At 39.6% G+C, this 22,157-nt stretch overlaps 2 protein-coding genes across 2 annotated transcripts in view; one reads left to right on the top strand and one right to left on the bottom strand.

Moving 5' to 3' along the window:
* The window catches only part of LOC309402056 (uncharacterized protein), a 130,151-nt gene extending 110,472 nt beyond the window's left edge, over window positions 1–19,679 (top strand). Inside the window, exon 2 of the mRNA XM_081971564.1 lies at window positions 19,661–19,679. The gene's annotated coding sequence lies outside the window, so the exon portion shown is untranslated. The remainder of the gene's footprint in view (window positions 1–19,660) is intronic.
* LOC309402068 (olfactory receptor 14A16-like) lies at window positions 2,850–3,764 on the bottom strand (the record flags this gene model as incomplete). The annotated part of the gene is made up of 1 exon (XM_081971578.1): window positions 2,850–3,764. The coding sequence occupies one exon, from the start codon at window positions 3,762–3,764 to the stop codon at window positions 2,850–2,852; it is 915 nt and encodes a 304-aa protein (XP_081827704.1).
* Window positions 19,680–22,157: the final 2,478 nt, after the last annotated feature.

Here is a 22,157-nt window from a genome sequence, read left to right as displayed (position 1 = left end):
CCCTCTACCTACCAACCTACTTAGTCTATCTCTCTCTCTCCTACCTATCTAGTGCATTTCTTGCTCTCTTTCTATCTCTCTATCTCTCTCCACTACCTACCTACTGTATTTCTCTATCTCTCTATTTCTCTCTCTCTCTCTCTGACTTTATCTACCTACCTTGATTCACACATATGACCATTGCAGCATCCCCACAGTCATGAGAGGCCAGGGGAGGTGAAGTGCCCCTTGAAGTGAGTGACATCAAGTTAGCCATGCCCACCCAGTCACATGGCCAACCGGCCATGCCTACCCAGCCAGACATTAGATCAGAGAACTGGTTGTTAAACTATTTTAATCTCACCACTGGCTGAATCCATGTTTCTGTGTTTCATTTATAATAAAAACAAATGTTACACCAGTAAATAGCAGAAGTGGGAGATCAAATTAAATATAATTTGGGCCACAGTAATTTTAGACTTAGTGAAAGCAGAAAACAAAAGAGAGAGGGAGGGGCAGATAGAGACAGAAGGAGAGGAAAAGAGAGAATTACGGTAACACATTATAACTTGCACTTTGGTATGGAATGTGATAAATAATGCTAAAACTAAATAATTTTGGATGCTAGTGGGAGATCTCAGATATGCAAACCCGCCAGTTGAAGTAATAGGCAAATTACTATAAGGTAGGGAACTGACTGCCATGTAGGTTGGGTATTTGTAATATTTTCAATTTGAATTTTATAGTACTGTTGCACTGGGAGACTAACATGGATTTTCTTGTATTTTCAATTTGCCTTTTTAAATGTATCTTTGATAGAATGCTGACTTTTGATTTGATTTTGGGATTAGTATGCTGTTGTGAGTATAGTTAATAACTTTTATAATTGTGATTTATGATTTTGTTTTGAGATTCCAACAGATTATTGTTCTTTTTCCACAATAAAGCCACTGATCTTTATTTAATGTGATATGGGAGCTGTCTCTAATCATAAAGCATCCCAAGCAATTTCACCTCTTATCTTTTTCATGACTTCAACAATTGGTGAAGGCATGGGGGAAATTGTTCATAAACAGATTTGCAGAAATCTAATATCTGCTTTATCATTACCCTTGATAGAATGTGACTTTTTCACCAGGCCAAAGGCTGACACAGACAGACATCCTCAGATGCAAGTGGCATTACAAATTAGAAAGATACTTAAAGAGGTATGGAATCATTCCTTTTCTCCACACAAAATGAAAATAGGAGGTTCATGGATTAGAATAAAATAATCACATCCTCCTAAAAGTTGACTTCATTCAGCAAAGCAGGGCAAAATCATAACTATAGCAGTTCTATAATGTAGACAAGAAATATCCACAAATAAAGCAAGAAAACAAGAGCACTATAAATGTATGAGAAAATTTCATATGCCTTTTGCTGAAAGCCCCTCATCTTCCTCTAGGTAAGTAACGTATGTCACCTAAAATTCAATAAGTACCCACAAATGAATTTATACTGAGCCCCAAAGTACATGGTGAATCTTCTATTTTGTTTACATTAACAAAAATATTGTGAGGTAGCAGAGATATCAGAAAATAGTGATATTGCTGTTTTGTATATATTATTAGCAGTTTGGATGAAATTCAATGTTTCTCAAGGACATTTCATTAAGATATCATCCTTGGTTTTCTTGCTCCCTTCCCCAAGTATTGAACCAGGGAACATGCTTTATCTTTTCCATTTTGTATTAAGTTGTAAAACTCCTGAAAGCTTTTTTGATGTTCTAGTATCTAGTAGAATTATGCATCATGTTAATTTAATTTCTTGATTTTTTATTTTTCATGGTTATCAAAAGGTTATATAAAATAGTATTAGTTTACACAGAGCTTGCCCACTCTCTCATATGTCTGGTCCTGCAAAAACATTTCTAAAGAAAAGAAATATTCAGAGCTAAATAATCTGAAAACCCACTGGATGTAGAAGTTAAGGCATCAGGCTACAAATCAGAAGACTGAAACTTCTAATCCATTTTAGGAATTTAGCCAGCTGTATGCCTTTGGGCCAGTCCCTTTCTGTCAGACCTTGAAATGAGGCAATGGCAAACCCCTTCTGAAAAAATAAATGTTGCCAGGAAAAATATAGTGACTTGTCCAGGCAGTTGCCAGACTTGAGGCTGACTGAAAGGAGCAAAATATCATACTTTCTGAGGAAATGACCTTGGACGTCTTCTAGTTCAACCCCCTGCTCATGCAGGAGTCCAGCCTCTTCTTAAAGCATTAGAGGGGCCAAGATTACAGGGGAGCCGTTTCATACAGGAAAAGACATGAAAAATATAACATATATAAACCTCCTCAGCATTTTGCGTCTGCATTTTACTATGAGCTGCAGCTGCACAGAGAATAGAATGCATTACTGCAGGGTGCCTCTGCTGATTACTGGCTGCCAGCAGTTTGGTAGTTCGGATGTCACTGGCTCAAGGTTGACTCAGCCTTCCATATTTCTGAGATGAGTGAAATGAGGATTCAGTTTGTTAGCGGCCATATGCTGACTCTCTAAAAACCTTAGAGAGGACTGCAAAGCACTGTAAAGCAGCATATAAATCTAACTGCTATGCTATTGCTACCTGTTTCCCCCAGTCACATTACACTTTGATATTCACTTCACTAAAAGTAAAGAATGATTAGTGTGTAGGATGCCAGAGCTGCCAAACATCCCTGTTTAGCATCTGTAAAGTATATTGATAGTAATTAGAAGTGCAGGACATTGGCTAAACTTTGCCTCCATTCCAAGTAGCATATTATATCATATTTTCACATGAGTAAATGAAAAGACAGGAAAAATAAAAAATATAATGAATAGAATATAAACAATGTAAAAACAATTTGTCAGAATCTCCACAGTTTAGAAAGGACACATTTGATATTCTTATTTCTCATGCTATAGATGATTGGATTGAACAGGGGTGGAAGGAGGGCATACAGAACAGTCAGTCCAATATTTAAGTAAGATGGAGTGTAAGAGGGAGGCCTCAGATAGGCAATGCATCCACTTAATAAAAACATAAACACTACCGTAAGATGGGGAATACAAGTGGATAAGACTTTTTGCCTTCCTTTTTCAGAAGGAATTCTTAACACTGTTTTGAATATCACTGCATAAGATACAATTATAAAAGTAAAACAGCCTAGTGAAGCAATGACGTTGGACACAAGAATTCCAATCTCAAGTAGATTTAAGCCAGTGCAGGATAGATTCAGCAATTGTGGAATTTCACAGAAGAATTGGTTGACCACATTAGAACAAAAAAGGATAGAAAAAGTGCCAGTGGTATGCAGCATTCCACAGAGAAGACCTGAAACCCAGACTAGAATTATTATTTCAGTACAGTATTTCCAACTCATTATCATCTCATAGTGCAGTGGATGGCAAATGGCAACATACCGATCATATGCCATGACTGTCAGGAGGGCAAAATCAGAAGCTGCAAAGAAGAGAAAGAGAAATATCTGAACAGCACAACCAAAATAAGAAATGTTTCTGGTATCCATGAGAGAATTTATCATAGATTTGGGCACAATGACTGAAACAATGCCCATGTCCTGCAGAGCTAAATTCATGAGAAAGAAGTACATGGGGCTATGCAGTCGATGGTCAAATGCAACTGCAGAGATGATGAGAAGATTTGCTATAACAGTTGCCACATATAACAGAAAGGAGAAGAAAAAATGCAAAATCTGCAGATGTCGATTTTTTGAGAATTCCAGAAGGAGAAAGTAAGGCACTGTGGTTTGGTTCTCCATGTTTTATTTATGACCAGCTGGCATAACTGCAAAGAAAGAAAGGAGGGAAATTCAGTCTGATAAAATTTTGGAGGTTAGAGGAGAACGCTGTAACTTTCCTTAGTTAACCTTCTGGTGACTGATTGCTATGATGCTATGATCAATTCTCTTATGTCTCTTTTTAGTACTTGTGTTTTGGTCTGTGACCGTTAATATATACTGATTGAAATTTTGGAGGTGGCATTTTGATTTGTGGTAAGATATGAATATGAAACATGGAGAGAATGAAAATCAGAAATCAGAACACAGAAAACAGGGATGTAGGATGAGTATAAAAAAACTTTTTTTCAATTTTTGCCCACCTGAACTAATGGGCCAATTAGCAACCTTACATTTTTCCTTCTATCCTCTTTTCAGGTGTATTATTTCATGTAGTTATCAAAAGCATTGGTTAGGGAGTAGAACAACACTGGTTCAAGTCTATTTTCATAAGTGAAATTTGCTCAGAATAATTGGGCCCATTGTAATGTGTCTGCACACCAGTATTGTGGTAGTGTTGGAAAAGTGAGAAAAAATCTATCTATGGTGCTTTGCACTTCTAGAAGAAAGGCAATGTAAATTTTACCAATAAATATAAACATAATTTGCTATGTCTGTTATTTGGAAAGAGCAGACATTTCTCTTTGTATAATTTCTCTATTGAAATTTTTGTAAATGATGGTGGTGCGCTTTTTTTTGGGGGGGGGGGGTATTCTCTCTAACACATATTGGGATAAAATAATAGAATAAAAACCAGGAATGAAATCCAGCAGGTTCTGGAGAACCAGTAGTGGAAATTTTGAGCAGTTCGGAGAACTCGCAAATGCCGCCTCTGGCTGACCCCAGAGTGGGGTGGGAATGGAGATTTTGCAGTATCCTTCCCCTGCCATGCTCACCACGCCATACTATGTCCACCAAGCCAATTCCACATAACCGGTAATAAAAAAAATTAATGTCACCACTAATAAAAACCCTTGCAAGTAATACATAAAATCAATATACATGTGCTTAATACAATATTGTTAAATTAAAATTTTGATATTCACTTGGTGATAAACATACAATTATACTATTTTGAAATATAGTTAATCAATAGATTTCAAATATTGGCCCAATAAATTAATAATTTCCTGTCTTCAGCAATCAGAAGGAGATGAAAATTCAACTTGAAAAGGCAGTATCGCATTCAGTACAAACCAATAAAGTCCTTAGTGGAGTTTGGACAGAAAATGAGACACAGCCTATTGTACCTCTGAACTCTGATATCTCATTATATTTTTCAAGCGTCAAATGCCAAATACATTTTCAGCAATAATATTTAACTTGTTTAAAAACAGAGAAATAAAAACGAATCTTACCATGCATTTTTTTACTGATATACAGATAGATGATGAGATAACTTTGTCAACACTAATACGTTATTAGTGATCAGTTCATGCATGAAGGTTTGGTCCAAATTTCTGCTGATTATAACTATTTTTTATTCTTCATAATTATTATATGGAAAAGGTACCAATGTTAAACATGTAGTTAACTCATTTTTTAAAAAGTCTACAGAGAAATCTCTCCAAATATCTTTCTACCACTGTCAATGCTGTCCTAATAATTTTTCTGTAGTGAAACCTCTCTCTGTAGTCATAGATATTTCTCTTTGAATGTTTATTAATTTTGTTTCATTTCTCTCAAGAGACTTGTGCACCAAAATAAAAATGACTTCTGTGTGCTTATTGACACATTTAGGAAATATAAATAAAACAGACATGTGTGCTCATTAATATAATTGGCTATTAAGAACCCAATAGCTTCCTCCAGGACCAGTTATCATATCACATGCAATAATAATAACATCTCAGATTATTAACAGAATGAGGGCTGCAGTGTAAATTGTGAGAGGTGAAACACATTCAAGTAGAAGAAAACCCTGATACATATTTAATCATTTGTGATTCTCTTTGACCTCTATCTTTTAAAATATCTCACCCTCTATTCTGCATGCCACAACCAGGGGAAGAGCCTGACCTTGGCTAGGGGTGTGTGTGTGTGTGTGTGTGTGTGTGTGTGTGTGTGTGTGTCTGTCTGTCTGTCTGTCTGTCTGTCTGTCTGTATTGGGCATACCAGGGTTTGTAACACAAATGCATACCTATTTCCCTGGCCTAGCCGATAAGGAAGAGAGCCTGTGGCTTAGTGGCAATTACATTGGCCTAATATGCAATACAGCCCTGGTTCAATTCCCAGTAAGGGTATGGCTAACTGATGAGAGCTAAATAGCTTGAAATAGATCTATGCTAGTCTCCCTTTATTTATTTATCAGCACAAATACAACGTATATATACATATACATACATACATACATACTATGCATACACACACACACACACACACAGAGAGAGAGAGAGAGAGAGAGAGAGAGAGGGAGAGAGAGGGATATGCACACTGGAATATAGGAGAGATAATAATAAATCTAAATAGATTGGGGTGCTAATGGTAAACTACTATAAGAGCTATTTAGGGTAGACTGTGTACTACTTGCAATATGGGTTTTGTAGAATTGTTGCCCTGGCTAACTAACTTGTCTTTTCTTGTATTGTATATATGCCTTTATCAAATATGTTGCTATAAAATTGCATTTTGTATTAACTATGGGAATCCTCGCCCCCCCTCTCCAAAAGAAAGAAATACTTTGGAAAATGTTAGATCAAGTGAATGAAAGCACACTCAGGCTTCAGAGTAACAAACAGCTCTTTATTAGCACAAGTCAACTATGTCCAATCCAGTGAAGGTTCAGTCTGACAGCAGCCCTTTTATAGGGAGCTGTCAGACCCTTCAACCAATCAGATTGGATCTCTGTTCCCGCCAGAAGAGAGGACCTTGGTGTAAACCATTACCAATGTTTCTGGTATCTAACACCCTTCCTCTTAGATGGGCTCGACCAACTTGTGACAAAGTCAGTCAGGCTTTCTGGTGGCTCACCCAGACCTGTGCAATTCAGTTGGTGTGATGGACGTGTTGCCTCCACGGCTTCGCCTGGTGGAAGCTCCTGGAACTTCTCACATGCTGCGGCTGGAGTTTCTGGAGCCGGGTCACTCCAAACTCGCTGCGGGCCTGCAATAATTACAGATAAGTGCCCCAGTATCTTCGGGATTGAGTTATCTGTGGAAGGAGTGAATTCATGCTCCTTTGGTGTAGGGCTTTTTGTAGGGCTGCTAAATAGTTCTCGAATTGCATGGCTGTAAATTTGGGCCTGTTGTCAGAGACTAAAACATTGAGTAGGCCATGAGTGGAGAAAAGTGTCCATAGTGCCTTGATGACCACTTCTGCCATGGTAGAGGTCATGAGGACTACTTCTATTGATTTCGAATAGGTATCCACAACTACCATAAAGGTCTGGCCATGAACAGGGCAAAAAAAATCTATGTGTACCTTATACCATGGCACTTGTGGTCGCTTCCATTCCTTAGCTGGCGCCTTTGGGGGAACTAGTCTGGACTCCTGGCATGGTGTGCATGTAGCCACCCATTCTTTTCTCTCCCTGTCCATGTTAGGCCACCACACATAACTCCTGGCCAAATATTTCATCCTGACAATTCCAGGATGTCCTATGTACAAGGCCACTAATACTGCAATATGCAGTTTGAATGGAACAAAGACCCGGTCCCCACATAGTAAACAACCATTTATAACTGACAGTTCATCACATTTGCAGTAAAACATTTTAAATTCAAACCCCATAGCCCCCTTGGGCCACACCCTCCATAACCAGTTCAAACCTGTTGGAATGTAAAGTATTTTGCTGAGTGACAGGCAATGTCACAAGACGAGATAGACCAGCCTCAAGACAGTCAATGAGGAGGATTTGCATCTTGGGGATAGGGTATGCAAGCAATTCAGGCAGTGGGCATCGACTCAAGGCATCAGCATGCCCCAAAATAGAGCCAGGTTGATGGATGAGGCGATAACTGTAGGCCGCGAGGACCACTTGGCATGTTTGCTGAGAAGCCAATGCAAAGGCTCAGCAACCGTGGCTTTCTGTCTGAGAAAAACACTGTAGAAGTTAAGAAGGCTGAATAATGCCTGAAGTTCAGTCTGATTGCGAGGTGTGGGGGCATCCTGGATTGCCTTAATTTTTTTGCTGGTAAGGTGAATTCCAGAGCCATCTATGAAGAATGCTAGGAATTCAACCTTTGGCTCGTTAATTTGGCATTTTTTCTTTTTTGAGGCGGAGGCCTTTCTCTCTGATTCTGGCCAGAACAGTTCCCAATATTTTAAATAATCATGCCTCATTGGCAGCCAATACCAATATGTTGTCAAAATAGGGGACGACTCCTGGAATTGCTGGTATGCCAGCACCATATCTAATTTTGCAAAAACTTTTCCGGGGCCTAATGAATGTAGTAAATGCTGTACAAAGTGTACAGGTTAAGTGCTTTGCTGCAAAGCTTTGTGTATTGTGCACTTGTAATCTCCGCAAATGCAAACAGACACATCAGGTTTGACAGGTGTCACTATAGGGGTCTTTCAGCATGCGTGACCTACCAGCTCTAGGATTCCCTGGCCAATCAATTTGTCTAGTTCCAAATCAATTTCAGGGCGGAGAGGAAAGATACTCTCCTGGGTTTTAGCCTGATGGGGGCTACATTGGGGTCCAAGTTAAAAGATATTGGAGTCCCCTCATACTTACCTAAACTGGTGCTGAAGACATCCTCAAACTCCTTAAGGAATTCCTCAGTGCTTTCAACTCATATGGCATTGATTCTGGTCACTTTTAGGCCCAGGGCTTCAAATTAGTCAAGCCCCAGGAGGCTCTGTAGATCTCCGTTGACTATTGTCACTGGTAGCTGGCAGCAGAAGGTCTTGAATCTCACCTGAAAGGTCCCCTGGCCCACAATGGTGACTCAGTTCCCCTGGTAGTAGCGAAGGTGGATGTCTGGAACTCGCAGCTGATGTCTTTTAAAGCTAGGGATAGCCTATTTGAGCACTGCCCAAGATATTTTGGTCAAGGATGACCCCATGTCAATCTCCATGTTGCATGGAGAGTCCTCAATGAGGACTGTGACTTTCAGCTTTTTTGGCCGATTCATGCGGACTTGACCTATAAAGGTGTGGTAGGTGACTCTGGTGTCGCCTTCTATTCAACAGGGTGGCAGCTGCCATGCCAATTGGTTGGGCCTCTGCTGGTGGTTAGGTATGCTTTTGGGCTTCCAGTTTCTAGCGGGGCAATCGCTTCTGCAGACCTTGGCGATGTGCCCCTTGAGTTCACAGCATTGAGAGATGGCATCGCAGAAACGGGAATGTGTTCTGAGGTGGTTTCTTCTGCAGCTGGCACAAGGCAGGGAACACAGTTCAAATTTTTGTGCCAGCTTGGTGCGATCACTGCACATACGTTAGCTGTCATCTTTGCTTTCCGAGCTTCAGGCTCAGTGGCCTCGCGATGCATGTCTGCGCTCTTCCACAGGCTCTTTGGACTATTTTGTTGCTGCAGAGTTTTCGTTGATTTCATTGAAGTTGATTTCAGTAGCCCTGGCTTCATCTAGGGCAATTTGGAGAGTAAGATTAGTCTTTGCTAATAACCTCCTCTGCAGGGCAATGTCACTAACAATGCATATGATGCGGTCAAGTAATAATTCATCAAGATCTCTAAACTCACAGTACGCTGCAGTCTTTCTCAGTGCTGCAACATATTCGTTGATGGATTCCCTTTCTTTTTGGTTATGAATGTTGCATTTGTGCCTCCGGACATATTTAGATGGTCTAAGAGCGTAGTGTGTCCTCAGTGTCTGTTGTAGAACCAACCAAGAGACCGATTGGAGTGGTGTTGCCTCAGACAAATCCTTTGCCATCTCAAACAACTCTGGTCCGCAGTAGCTTAGGAACATATTCTTTTTCCAGTCTTCAGAAAGGCCCATGAGGTCGTTGGCTTTGAGGAAGCAATCAAACCTCATCATGTAGGATTTCCAGTGTTTGGTGGCTGTATTGTATGGGGTCGGTGAGGCCTGCATTGTCATCTTTTGTTCCTGAGCAAGTTTGAATTTACCGCTCAAAGATGGCTGCTCGATGCCGCGCCATGCTCCAGGCTAGATTGACTTGTTGGATTGTCATTCTCTTTTTGTCTGCCTAGTTGCCTTCCCATCCCATTCTCGTTGCCAGTGTTAGATCGGGTGAGTGAAGGCACACTCAGGCTTCAGAATAACAAACAGCTCTTTATTAGCAGAAGTCAACTATGTATAATCCAGCAAAGATTCAGTCTGAAAGCAGCCCTTTTATAGGGAGCTGTCAGACCCTTCAACCAATCAGATTGAATCTCTCTTCCTGCTCAAAGAGAGGACCTTGGTGTAAATCATTACCAATGTTTATGGTATCTAACAGAAAATATTTTAAAAGGCAGCATAAAATATTTTCCCTAAAAGAGAAATGAAAAAAAAAATCTTAAGGAGGCAGAAACCAGCACCAGTTTCACTGCCCCAAACAGAAAGGTGCCCAACTTTTAGAAATGCAGATTTGGTGATCCATTCAGAAAGACTGGGTCAAGACAGAAACTCAGGTACGCAACAAGCAAAAGATTGACAAACTACTTCAGACAAACACTTAGGATTTGCATTTCCTTTTTTGCCTATAGAGCAGACCCCTACATGACTCCATAGGAATCCAGAAGCCATCCACTCTAAGCTCCATTTTGTAAATCCTGATGGTTCTGTTCACCAATAAATGGACCTCCTTTCCAATCTAGACTCCATTTTGATTTCAACGTCTTTCTCCAGCTTGGAACTGAATCAGATGAAATTTTCCTTCCAACATAATTTTCTTGAATAATGTTAGACAGCCTCCCTTTTAGAAACCAGGACTGCGAAAAGTGAAATAAAACTGATTTTGTGTGCTTCTTAACATAATGGCCATTAATAACTTTATTGCTATCTCCAAAAGCTTCAGTAGCAATTATCCCATAAAATAACAATATCTCAAAATAATGTTAACAGAGTTGAGGCTGCAGTGATTCCAGCACTCCAAATTGTGAAAGGTGAAACATTACCATTATTAAGTGAGAAGATATCCCCAAATTATGTTTCATTACTTGGAAGTCTTTTTCACCTCTAGCTTTTAAGAAATCCCACCCTGTATTCTGCCCACCACAGCTAGGAGAACAGCTGAGGACTGTGCTAGTTAAGCCCATCTAAGCCCTGATCATTAACACAGAATTCTGGAAAAAATAAAAAGGGAAGAGGAAGAAAAAAAGTTCAAATAAACCTATAGAAACCAAATGAATTGTTATAATAATTGTTAGAAACCAATGGAGTTGGTGGTGGGAGCAATCAACAAACAAGATGATAGCTTTTATCATAAAAGACAGTCCTTTTAAATTTTTTAAATTTTTAAATTGTGTTATTACTAATGGGGTATTTTAATGATGATTTTTAACTGTCTAAATGTGATGTAATTTGTTACCTCCTCCGTGCATGTATGTCTTTGTATATGTGTATGTTTATGTGTTTGTACATATGTTTCATGTTTTATATGTTTTATTGTACGCCGCCCCGAGTCCTGTCTGGAAAGGGAGCGGCTAATAAATTCAAATTTATTATTATTATTATTATTAGCTTATTGTTATATTCCAAACCACACTCCTTTCTTGGGTCCATTTGGCTGCTTGAGTACATTTTAAATGCAGACCTAAAACATGGTTCATAAAATGAGATATAATATAATCTTATAGAGGCCTATAAAATACTGATAATAGATGAATACAGTAAATCCTTAGAAATAATAAGAACACTGACAGAAGAAACACAAATTTTCTAAATAAAAATTAGAATGATTCAATGGAGACATATGCTTTAGAAAATCAGTATTTGCATACTGAGTTTTTTTTTGTTAATTTTTCTTTTCAGCAATACATTGTTCCCTTCAATCAGGAGAGATTTTTCCTCTCTGTCCTCTGCCACTTCTCCAGAGGAAACCATTTCAACCCATATGGCCAAGAAAGAGATTTCAGCATTTTTATTATTTCAGTGTTTTTATTTTATTTTTTAAAAAATTGTAAGGATTAAAAAGTAGTCAAAAGTTTTAAGGAATGTACAGAGTAAGATTCAAGCATAGGAAGATAGCTAGAGGCAGGTTTTAGGGGGATTGGCTCACTATATCCGACAATTCAGAAGCTTTAACTGGAATGAATGGAAAAATAGGTAGAAAATATAGAAAAAGTGAGCATACCATTGGAAGGTTTGAGGATGTATTGGAAAACACAAGGTATATCCACTCTGCTAATGTAGGCAAGAGACTGGCTGAGTCAGAGGGAGTAGTCAAATGGAGAATTAGTCTGGAATCCCAAGGTGGTATAAGAGGGCAAAGTCTGACATCCTCACCCCCTTTGAATGCTGTTGGACCTTATTTTTGAAGCCTGAACCCAAGAACGAGGTGTCAGGCTTGCTGAGGTAAATGGAACAGCTTTTATTTTCAATAGAACAAGCTCAAAGCAACTACAGAACAGTTCAGTATCTTGCTCTGCTTGACAGCTATTTATACAGAGCTGTCAAGCAGAGCAGCCAATGGTAACACAGCAAAAAGCCCGCTTCCAACCAAACGCATCTTAGCCAATAGGCCCTAGCCTTTGGTTGCCAGACAGTCATATGTTGAGGACTTGCAACTGGTCATGTCGAGTTCTAAGGACCGGTCGCAAGCCGAGGACCTTACACTTATCTACTCTCAGCCAGGTACCAATTTTAGAAGATTCCTTTGTATAGATTTGACAAATAAAACAGCTAATTGACCTCTTCATGTTTGGGTCTAGTTATTATTCCTGACAGCTAAGCAGGTAGAAACAAAAACAGCAGCATCCATAAGCAGGAGTAATCTCATTGATAACAACAGCTTGTATAATGATGGAAGCAACACTACTGTTACATAATTTGTGGACAGACAGCATCATCACCAGAAGTATTTGTAGCTAGCTGACAAACCTTACTCAGTGTATAGTCATCAATAGAACTACATCAACATGGAGAGAAGTAAATATTGAAATACCCCAAGGTTCAGTTTTAGGCCCAGGGCTCTTCAATATCTTAATAAATGATGTAAATTAACAAATGGAAGGGAAACTCATCAAATTTACACCAAGCTGACCAGAATATGCAGCAGTCCAGTAACTAGCTCCAAAATCCAGAAGGATCCTGACAGATTTGAACATTAGGCCCTACCTAACAAAATGAAATCCATTAAAGATAAGGTTCTACACTAAGCAAGAAAAGCCGACTTTACAGGTATAAATGAACTCAAAACTTATCTCCCCTAGTGTGAATGCATGACAGTAGTTTGGTTCAGGCCTTGTTGAAGCTGAAACGAAAGTAGGCCATGAGAATGTGACCTTTAACATATATAGTGCTTGCATAGGTTGTTGGTTAACTGCAAATATCTAACTGTGTATAGGATGTTTGCTGACCACAATATTTAACTAACAGTTTATCTAGCTTAGCATAGCGTTTGTATAGGCTGTTGGTTAACTGCAAATATCTAACTGTGTATACGATGCATTATTAGGGATGTTTTTGAAAACCCCTTAACTGCTACATACCTATTAATTATTTTCTTGTGGAAAATTGCTGAATGTACTTCTTTGTATGTGTCCACTCCCCCGCCCTAAAGAAACTGCTTAATAAAAAGGTCTGTGCAGAACATGTCAGGAGGAATGTAGCCATACATCCTCCAAGCACTGTGCTTGCCTACCTCGAACTAACTCTTTGTGTGGTGTCTTAATTTGCGGCCTTCGTCCACGTGTGGACCCTCCAAATTCCCGGTGAGGACCGGGGCTCGTTCTCCCACCCAAGGGAGAACCCTGAAGGCCCAGACAGGCGAACCCGGGCTCAAGTATGTCGCGACCCTTGCAGCGACATCTGGGGGCTCGTCCAGTCCTGTATTAGCGACATCTGGGGGCTCGTCCAGTCCTGTCTTGGCGTCTTCATGGGCACGATCGTTGTCTAGCGGTGTGCTCTCCTTCACTCCTGTGAACTTACCCGGCCGGACGCGCCACTGTGCACACGTAAGTCATGGGCTCCTCGGGCTCAAAAGTTTCTGCTCATCACCGAGAGGAACTTTTCGCTGTCGTGAAGCGTATTAATTCTCTCCAAAAGATTAACAGCATCACTGTCTATCCGCTTTCTCGAAAATCTATTGCTTACTCTCTATCCTAATTCTCCTTCAGACGATTCTTCCGTTTCTTTTGTTCCTAATCCTTCTCCTTCGGATGAAACCCCGAAGGTTTCACCACCTCCTTATGAGGCCCCCAAAGTCTCAGTCGCTTCCTCCGCTCCCCTGGTGGAGACTTCTGCTTCTTTTCCTACTGAAACTCCTACTGACTTTCCTGACGTAAGATCCACGGGCTGGCTCCTTTTCTGCCTTTGTTGCCTTGTATGTATGTCTGAAATGAAGGAAGTTCCTACTAAAGGTTTGCCTTCAACCTGAGTAAAAACCCTCTGCACATTTTTCTGACCAACCTACTCTATTAGTCCTAAAGTAAAAACCTGGCCTCCAGAAGGCAGTTTTGATTTAGATTTTGTCAACAAATTTGCTGATTTCTTGGCCACCATCAGATGAATCAAGGGCCCCACCCAGATGCAAATGATGTGTTAATGAAAGTCTCCATACATCTTGGATCTTTAAAAATATGCCAGCATGAGCCAACCTAGAACCCTGGCTGAATGCAAACAATGTGTGGACAAACATCTCTGTACATTGTTTTTATACATCTTGATATTTAAACATGCCAGCGCGTGCTGGGATATCAAGATAGAATTTGGATCTTTAAAAATTAGCCAACGTCCGTTGGCAGATCCAAATTAAGAAACGAACACCCCAGGGCAGAGACAGGCATTAACAATCTAGTGTGTAATCATCTCCAGACCTGGAGGGAAGTTGAGATCCTTTAATAATAGAAAATGGAGCTCATTGGCTTATGTACAGCTCCCTGAAGTAATTGTAATAACTGCCTTGCATGAAGAAAGAATGAAATGGGATTTTTATATGTGAAATTAATGATTGTAGTGCAAATGTGAGTAGGTTGATGGTAAAAGTTGGTATGAATGTAGTTTGATTCCCTTTTATATAAAGAATGGTATGTGTGTGTATGCATGTGTGTTATCATTTCCAAATTGTTTGGCATGAGCAAGCATGAAGGTTTGATTGCAGTATGAATGTGAATATGTGTCTCCCATGTCCCAGGGAGTGATAAGTGAATGGCTCCAGAGGTCCACGTGATTGCCTGTGTGAATTTCCCCCTCCCCCCACCCACTCTTCCTTCTGGGTCATTCTTTGGAGGGAAGCAGGAGGAGCGGGGAGAATGAGTGTTTGCTCATTTTTACCATGAGTGTGTGTATGAAACGCCCCAGTGATATCTGTGAATGCCTCTAAGAGCAGTTGGTCAATGGAACGGCTTGCCTCCAGGGGTTGTGAATGGCCCAACACTGGAGGTCTTTGAGAGGATGTTGAATGGTTATTTGTTTGAGATGGTATAGGTTTCCTGCCTAGGCAGGGGGTTGGATTGAAGGACCTCTAGGGTCCCTTCCAACTCTGTTATTGTATTGTATTGTATTGTATGAATTGTAGATAGTTTTAATAAAGCATGACTGCATAAAATGTTATAGTCTTTTTTGTTCCAACCTTTTTTGTTTGAAAGGAGTTATTTTGCTAATTAATTTATGGCAGCTATTGGGGAATCTTTGTTTGGATTTGTCCGTTTTTGTCTGCCGCTATCTAAAGTTTTTTATTTGATTTATTTTTTCTTTTTTTTGTGCCCTTGCCACAGTTCAAAAGATTAATGAGATTTTGAGCATTCCATTTGTGGTTTGCGTAACTTGTCAGCTAATTCTTTTGATGTTTTTTTTTTAAAGACAACAGACTCCGTTTTAAAATGTCTTGCCATTTTTTTAGGTAGTTAAATTAATAACCTTGGGTTTTTTGTAGAAATTGGACTGATTTTATTAACATTATTTTTTCTATTCCAAAATTTGATTTTTTTATTTTATTTTCAAAATAATTTTTTTTCAGTGTCTTTTAATTGACTATGTGGTCTGTATGACTTTTCTGCTTGCCTATTGTTCTCAATTCTTTGCTTTCATAAGACTGTTTTTTGTTTTGTTTTTTGGATGGAAGATGAAATTGTTTATAAGGACTCTTATGAAAGTTTCCTACCTTGCAATATTGTTGTTCTTGTAACACTAAAAATTGTTTTTTGCTATTTTATTTTTTCACATCTTTTTTTAATAAGCTTTTTAACTATATTTCTGACTTTTATTATGTGTGTCAATTTATTTTTAATTTTTTAGAACCTATGTTTTTTTTTTTCTTTAGATTTATTTTTGATTATTTTTTTCTCATCAAAATGCCTGGGGACTGGCACAATTTTGCCATATGCCACTCAACCAGGCCAAGCAAATTGTTTTATTTTGTTCCCAGTGTTTTGGGGCATCCCCCTCTGGGGACAAAGAAGTTCATTTTTATGATTTGGCCTCTAATCACTATGGCAAATGGATGTCACCTATGTTTTCTTTTTTCTGGCTCCTTAGAAATAAATTCATTTATTTAGTTAGGGGGTTGGACTAGAAGACCTCCAAGGTTTTTTCCAACTCTACTATTGTATTATTATTGTATTATCTATTTTTAATTTTTGGCCACATTTTTTTATTTTATTTTTCAGCCTTTATTGCCTTGGGCAAACTTTTTTTAAAAAAACTGACAATGGCCTGGCCTATTTTTCATTGGCCTTTTTGTAATTTTGTACTAATTGCACCAGTTTTAATTTTTGGGTTTTTCCTTATAATTCCACAGGTTAAGCCATTGTGGAACGTGTTAATTGGTCCTTCAGGGACTGTTTTTTCAAACATATAAAAAAGGAGGGATTTTGGGTACCTAGTAATTTGGTGTACCCCAATTTGGCTAATTTGGCATAGGTAACATAATAGATTTAAAAAGTTTGTTTGCCTCCCCCGCAAGGGGGACGAGGATATGCTGTGCTTGTTTTTACAGATTTTTATGGATTCTAGTACGTGATGTTTGTCTAGACAAGAATATTGTCGTACCAGTTCCCAAATCCAGTTCCAGAGATGACCAAGATGACTTTACAGACAGCACAGTGGCCAATACGATCTTGCCAAAACAGCTGTCCAGTGATATGAAAAACCAAAAACCACCAAAGCAGTGCTGAAACAACGACACGACAACTTATGTGCTGCCATTTTTGCCAAGTTTTTAGTCATCATTAGTCATCATTTGTTTATGTTTACTTGTTTTGTCATCTCACCAAAAAACTCATTTGAACAGTGACTGCAATAAAAATCTATGGGTGCAACTAACATTACACACACTGACTTGAACTGTACATGAAACATTTGCTTTTTATATGCTTGGATCCTGTTTGAATTTTGCCTGCAGTAATTCAACACTTCATTGGTTCGAATTATAAGACTATCTTTCATTGAGGATTAATTGCTTATGATCCTCCCTCTGATGCAATTGCTTTGTATATATTGATAGTAGCAGTTCCTAAAAATGTAACATGTGTTAAAGTAGTTAACTGCATATTTTTAAGTAATAAGCCTTATTGTCTCTTATTTCTTCCTCCTATTTTGCTCTTAATAACAGTTATGCCTTTCCTAATGCTGATCCGGAGTGTTGGATGTGCCTTTCTTTTTTTTTCCCAACCACCATTTTATGAGGCCATAGGTTCTGCCGTACCTTTTCAATCTATGGTTGCTCTCCAGAATTCTCTTACTTCACTATCTGAAGTTGTTTTACAGAATAGAAGAGGATTGGATTTGTTATTTTTGAAACAGGGCGGCTTATGTGTAGCTTTAAAAGAAGAATGCTGTTTTTATACTGATAGTTCAGGCATTGTGCTTGATTCTATGGCAGAATTAAATACCCGATTGAAAGAGAGAGAGTCAGAACGCTCCAAGTCTCACACATGGTATCAAGGAATGTTTAACTTTTCTCCATGGCTTACAACTTTGCTTTCAGCCCTTATAGGTCCTTTGATTTTGATTTTGATTGCTTGTATCATTGGTCCTTGTGTTATGGGAAAACTGCTCAGGTTTTTGCGTACTCGCCTGGGTGACATAGATAAAGAAGTTGATGCTACTCGCAAAGATTTAAACCTACTGCAACACTTGTTACCCTCCTCGTATGACACCTGCAAACAACCGTTGTTAACATTTTCGGATTCAGACTCCGATACAGAAAGTGAGCTTCAATTCCCGGATAAGGTGAATGGTTCTTCTCACTGCATGCCGGAGGGTGGGCTGTTAGAGGAACGCATAGCCTTGGAGGGATATTGACCTCCTTTTAAAACAAAACAGAGGAGATGTGAATGCATGACAGTAGTTTGGTTCAGGCCTTGTTGAAGCTGAAACGAAAGTAGGCCATGAGAATGTGACCTTTAACATATATAGTGCTTGCATAGGTTGTTGGTTAACTGCAAATATCTAACTGTGTATAGGATGTTTGCTGACCACAATATTTAACTAACAGTTTATCTAGCTTAGCATAGCGTTTGTATAGGTTGTTGGTTAACTGCAAATATCTAACTGTGTATACGATGCATTATTAGGGATGTTTTTGAAAACCCCTTAACTGCTACATACCTATTAATTATTTTCTTGTGGAAAATTGCTGAATGTACTTCTTTGTATGTGTCCACTCCCCCGCCCTAAAGAAACTGCTTAATAAAAAGGTCTGTGCAGAACATGTCAGGAGGAATGTAGCCATACATCCTCCAAGCACTGTGCTTGCCTACCTCGAACTAACTCTTTGTGTGGTGTCTTAATTTGCGGCCTTCGTCCACGTGTGGACCCTCCAAATTCCCGGTGAGGACCGGGGCTCGTTCTCCCACCCAAGGGAGAACCCTGAAGGCCCAGACAGGCGAATCCGGACTCAAGTATGTCACGAACCTTGCAGCGACACCCTAGGTCTCTTCTTACTCTGTTATTCGATGAAATTCTATATACATTAAAATCTCCCATTTATACATGAAAGGGTGAAAAGATAGCCTTTGATGTCACTGCAAGTCTTTTTTCTTTGGATTGATGGATTTGGTTTCCTGGAACTCTTGATGACCTCAGGAAGGTTTAGTTCCTGAGTTCTTATTGGCTCTGGGCAACCTCAGAATAAAATACCTCTTTGCTGGTATTTTACCTTGTTCTTATTTCACAAGCCATACTTAAAAACAGTGTGAATATTAATATTCTTAAAGCATAATTGCAGTTAAACCTGAGGAGTTTCTTGGCTGACCTATCTCAAATAGATGACATCTACTCAAATTCAGGATAAAATTCTATGTTACTACATAGTTGTAGTATCAGTAGAATTCCCCATGGGGGGGTCATTATCAAAACCACAATGTCATTTTCCCCAATAAGATTCCCAAGCCTGTGAAATTCCCGAGCTACCAAATATCCATATTTAGCATTCGGAAACTAAATTGACAATAATTAGGGATGCAGGTTTTTTGCAAATAACATCTTGAGTTCTACGGTTCTCCAGTTTGAGAAGTTGGATCTGCCTATATCCCAACTATCCATTCCCTACCTTTATTACTTTATTAAGAGAAGGAACAAATGAACAAAGATAAATATAAATAACATTGAAATAATTTATCAAAACTTCCGAATTTCATTTAGTAAGATTTCCAAAGTCAGTATGAACAGCAGAGAGAGGGGGCATCCCTGTCTGACTCCCTTTTTTATTTCAATCTTCTCTGTTAATTCTCCATTCATCAGACCTTTGGCTGTCTGGTTATTATAAAATCCTTCTATCATTTTTATAAATTTTTCACCGAATTTCATCTCATCCAATACTATTATAAATTTCCTAACTACATTGTCAAATGCTTTTTGTGCATCAAGGAAAATCAGTACCATTTGTTTTTCTGGGTGCGCCTCATAGTACTCTTTTGAGATTGGGGTTATCTTTGCTGTGTTTAAGTAATGCTTTATTTTATTTTCCTCCATACTGTCTTGTGTGTATAATTTTGCGAAATATTTATGAATAATTTTCTTCTTTTCTTCTGCATTGTATTGAATCCTTCCCTCCTCGTCTTTCAATTGGTATATCATCCGTTTTTCTCTTTCATTCTTCAGTCTGTATGCCAGCCATCATCCGGGTTTGTTGGCTTGTTCAAAATCGCTTTCTCTTGCTGCTTTAATTTTCTGCGCTAATTCCTTTAGTTTCTTCAGTTTGTTAAACATCTGCACTGTTTTTTTGGTGCATTCAATCCATTCAAGTTTATTGAGATAACTGTTATTTCCTGGTCCATCTTTAGATGGGGTTTTTACTTCTAGTTTGTATCTGACTTTTCCCTCTCGTACCTTCCTTTACTGCTCTCTTTCTTTCTTGCCTCTGTTCTTCTTTCCTGTTTCTTTCTTTATCTTCTGATGTTTCTTCCTCTTGGCCTCACCTTCCCCTTTCTAGCTCCTCTTTACTTCCTTGTTCTTCTTCCCATGTACAGTATTTCTCATAGAATTCCTGCGCTTCTTCTATATTCTCTATCTTATATCTTTTCCCTTGCCATGTCACCAGTACCCCTTCTGGTATCAGCCATCTGTACATTATTCTGTTTTTATTTAACTGGTTTGTTAGAAATTGGTATTGTCTACGTCATTCACGGATTCTCTGTGGAATCTGGTTAAGCATGATCAACTCTTTTCCCTGGTATGTAAATGTCCCTTCTCTAGTTTTTTTGTATACCTCATCTCTGGTTGATTTTTTGGCAAATCTTACATGCACTTCTCTTGGGAGCCTGTGTCTTCTGGCATAATTAGTATGCACTCAGTAGGCTTCATCAATATCTCCTCTCAACTCATGTTCATTTCTCTGTAGCATTTCGGCAAAGATCTCAATCATCTTCCCTTTCAGAAATTCCTCCTTCTCTTCCGGTATGTTTTGGAATCTTAAATAGAATGCAGCTCTTTCATTTTCAAGTTGCATTATTGATAACTCTAATTCTTTATTCAATTGTCTATATTCTAGCTCCATTTTTTCCACCTTCTGGTCTGTTTGTTCTATTTTTGTTTCAATATTCTGGATTTTCTGTTCATTGATTGCTAAGGCGGTCTGTATCTTTTCAATTTTATCATCCATGGTTTTAATATCTCCTTTTAGTTCTCCTATTTCAGTGGTGGGCAATCTTTTTTTTCAACTGAGCCAAATCTCGCCAAAACCACGATTGAAATTTATTTGGAGAGCCGCATTTTGAAAATATCTCTCTCTCCCTCCCTCCCTCTCTGTCTCCCTCTGTCATTTTCTTTGGGTGTCTATCTGTCCCTCTCTCTCTGTGTATCTCTCTCTCTCTCTCCTCCTTCCCCCATCTCTGTCACTCTGTGTGTGTGTGTCTGTCTCTGTCTCTCCCTCTGTCTCTCTCCCCTCCCTTCCTCTCTCTCTGTCACTCTGTGTATGTGGGTGTGTCTGTCTCTCACTCATTCACTTAATGACTCACTCTCTGTGTGTGTCTCTCTCTGTCTGTCTATCTTTCTCTCCCTCCCTCCCACTCTCTGTCTCTGTCTCTGTGTGTGTGTGTGTGTCTGCCAGTCTCTCTCTGATTCCCTCCCTCACTCCCTCTCTCTGTTCCTCTCTCTGTCTGTCTGTCTCACTCACACACACACACACTGTGGTCAACAAGGTGACACAGTGTGTGTGTGTGTGAGTGAGACAGACAGACAGAGAGAGGAACAGAGAGAGGGAGTGAGAGAGGGAATCAGAGAGACTGACAGAGACGAATCAGAGGCGTACTTTTAACTACCTGGCAGCAGCGTTTTGCCTTGGGGGGCTCCTCAGAACTTCCCAAGATTTCGGAGGGAAGTTTACAGCCCTTCCTCGGAACGCTTCGGAGGGAAGCTTCTGCAAAGGCGAGTGACAACAAGTCTCCCAGGCTTTAATTTGCCGAGCTGTGCGCACGCGCCTGTTTTCCACGGCGTAGAGCAGCAGCGAGATTCTGCACGGCGAACGATGATTCCAGGGGCCATCCGGGAAGATGAGGAACGCGAGGGGGGACCCTGCCCCCCCACTGATGGCCCCCGGAATCATCACTCGCCGCCCAGAATCTCGCCGCTGCTCCACGCCGTGGAAAACAGGCGCCCGCGTACAGCTCGGAAAATTACAGCCTGGGAGACTTGTCATGCCCGGGCTTTTGCAGAAGCTTCCCTCCAAAGCCCGAGAGGAGGGAGGGAAGCGGGCGCCCGGCACATAGAAGAGCCGCATTAAAATGTGCAAAAAGCCGCATTTGGCTCGTGAGCCGCGGCTTGCCGACCACTGTCCTATTTCATTTTTCACTTCTTCATGATTCCTCCTTGTCTCTTCATGATTTGCAGCTGTCACTCCTTGGTTTTTTATAAGCGTCTCTTGTAT

Source organism: Natrix helvetica, assembly GCF_964273705.1.
Source record: "Natrix helvetica genome assembly, chromosome: Z".
In the NCBI taxonomy this organism is placed as follows: Eukaryota; Metazoa; Chordata; class Lepidosauria; order Squamata; family Natricidae; genus Natrix; species Natrix helvetica.
The sequence above is the reverse complement of the archived record's forward strand: the minus strand, read 5'-3'. Positions and strand labels throughout refer to the sequence as shown.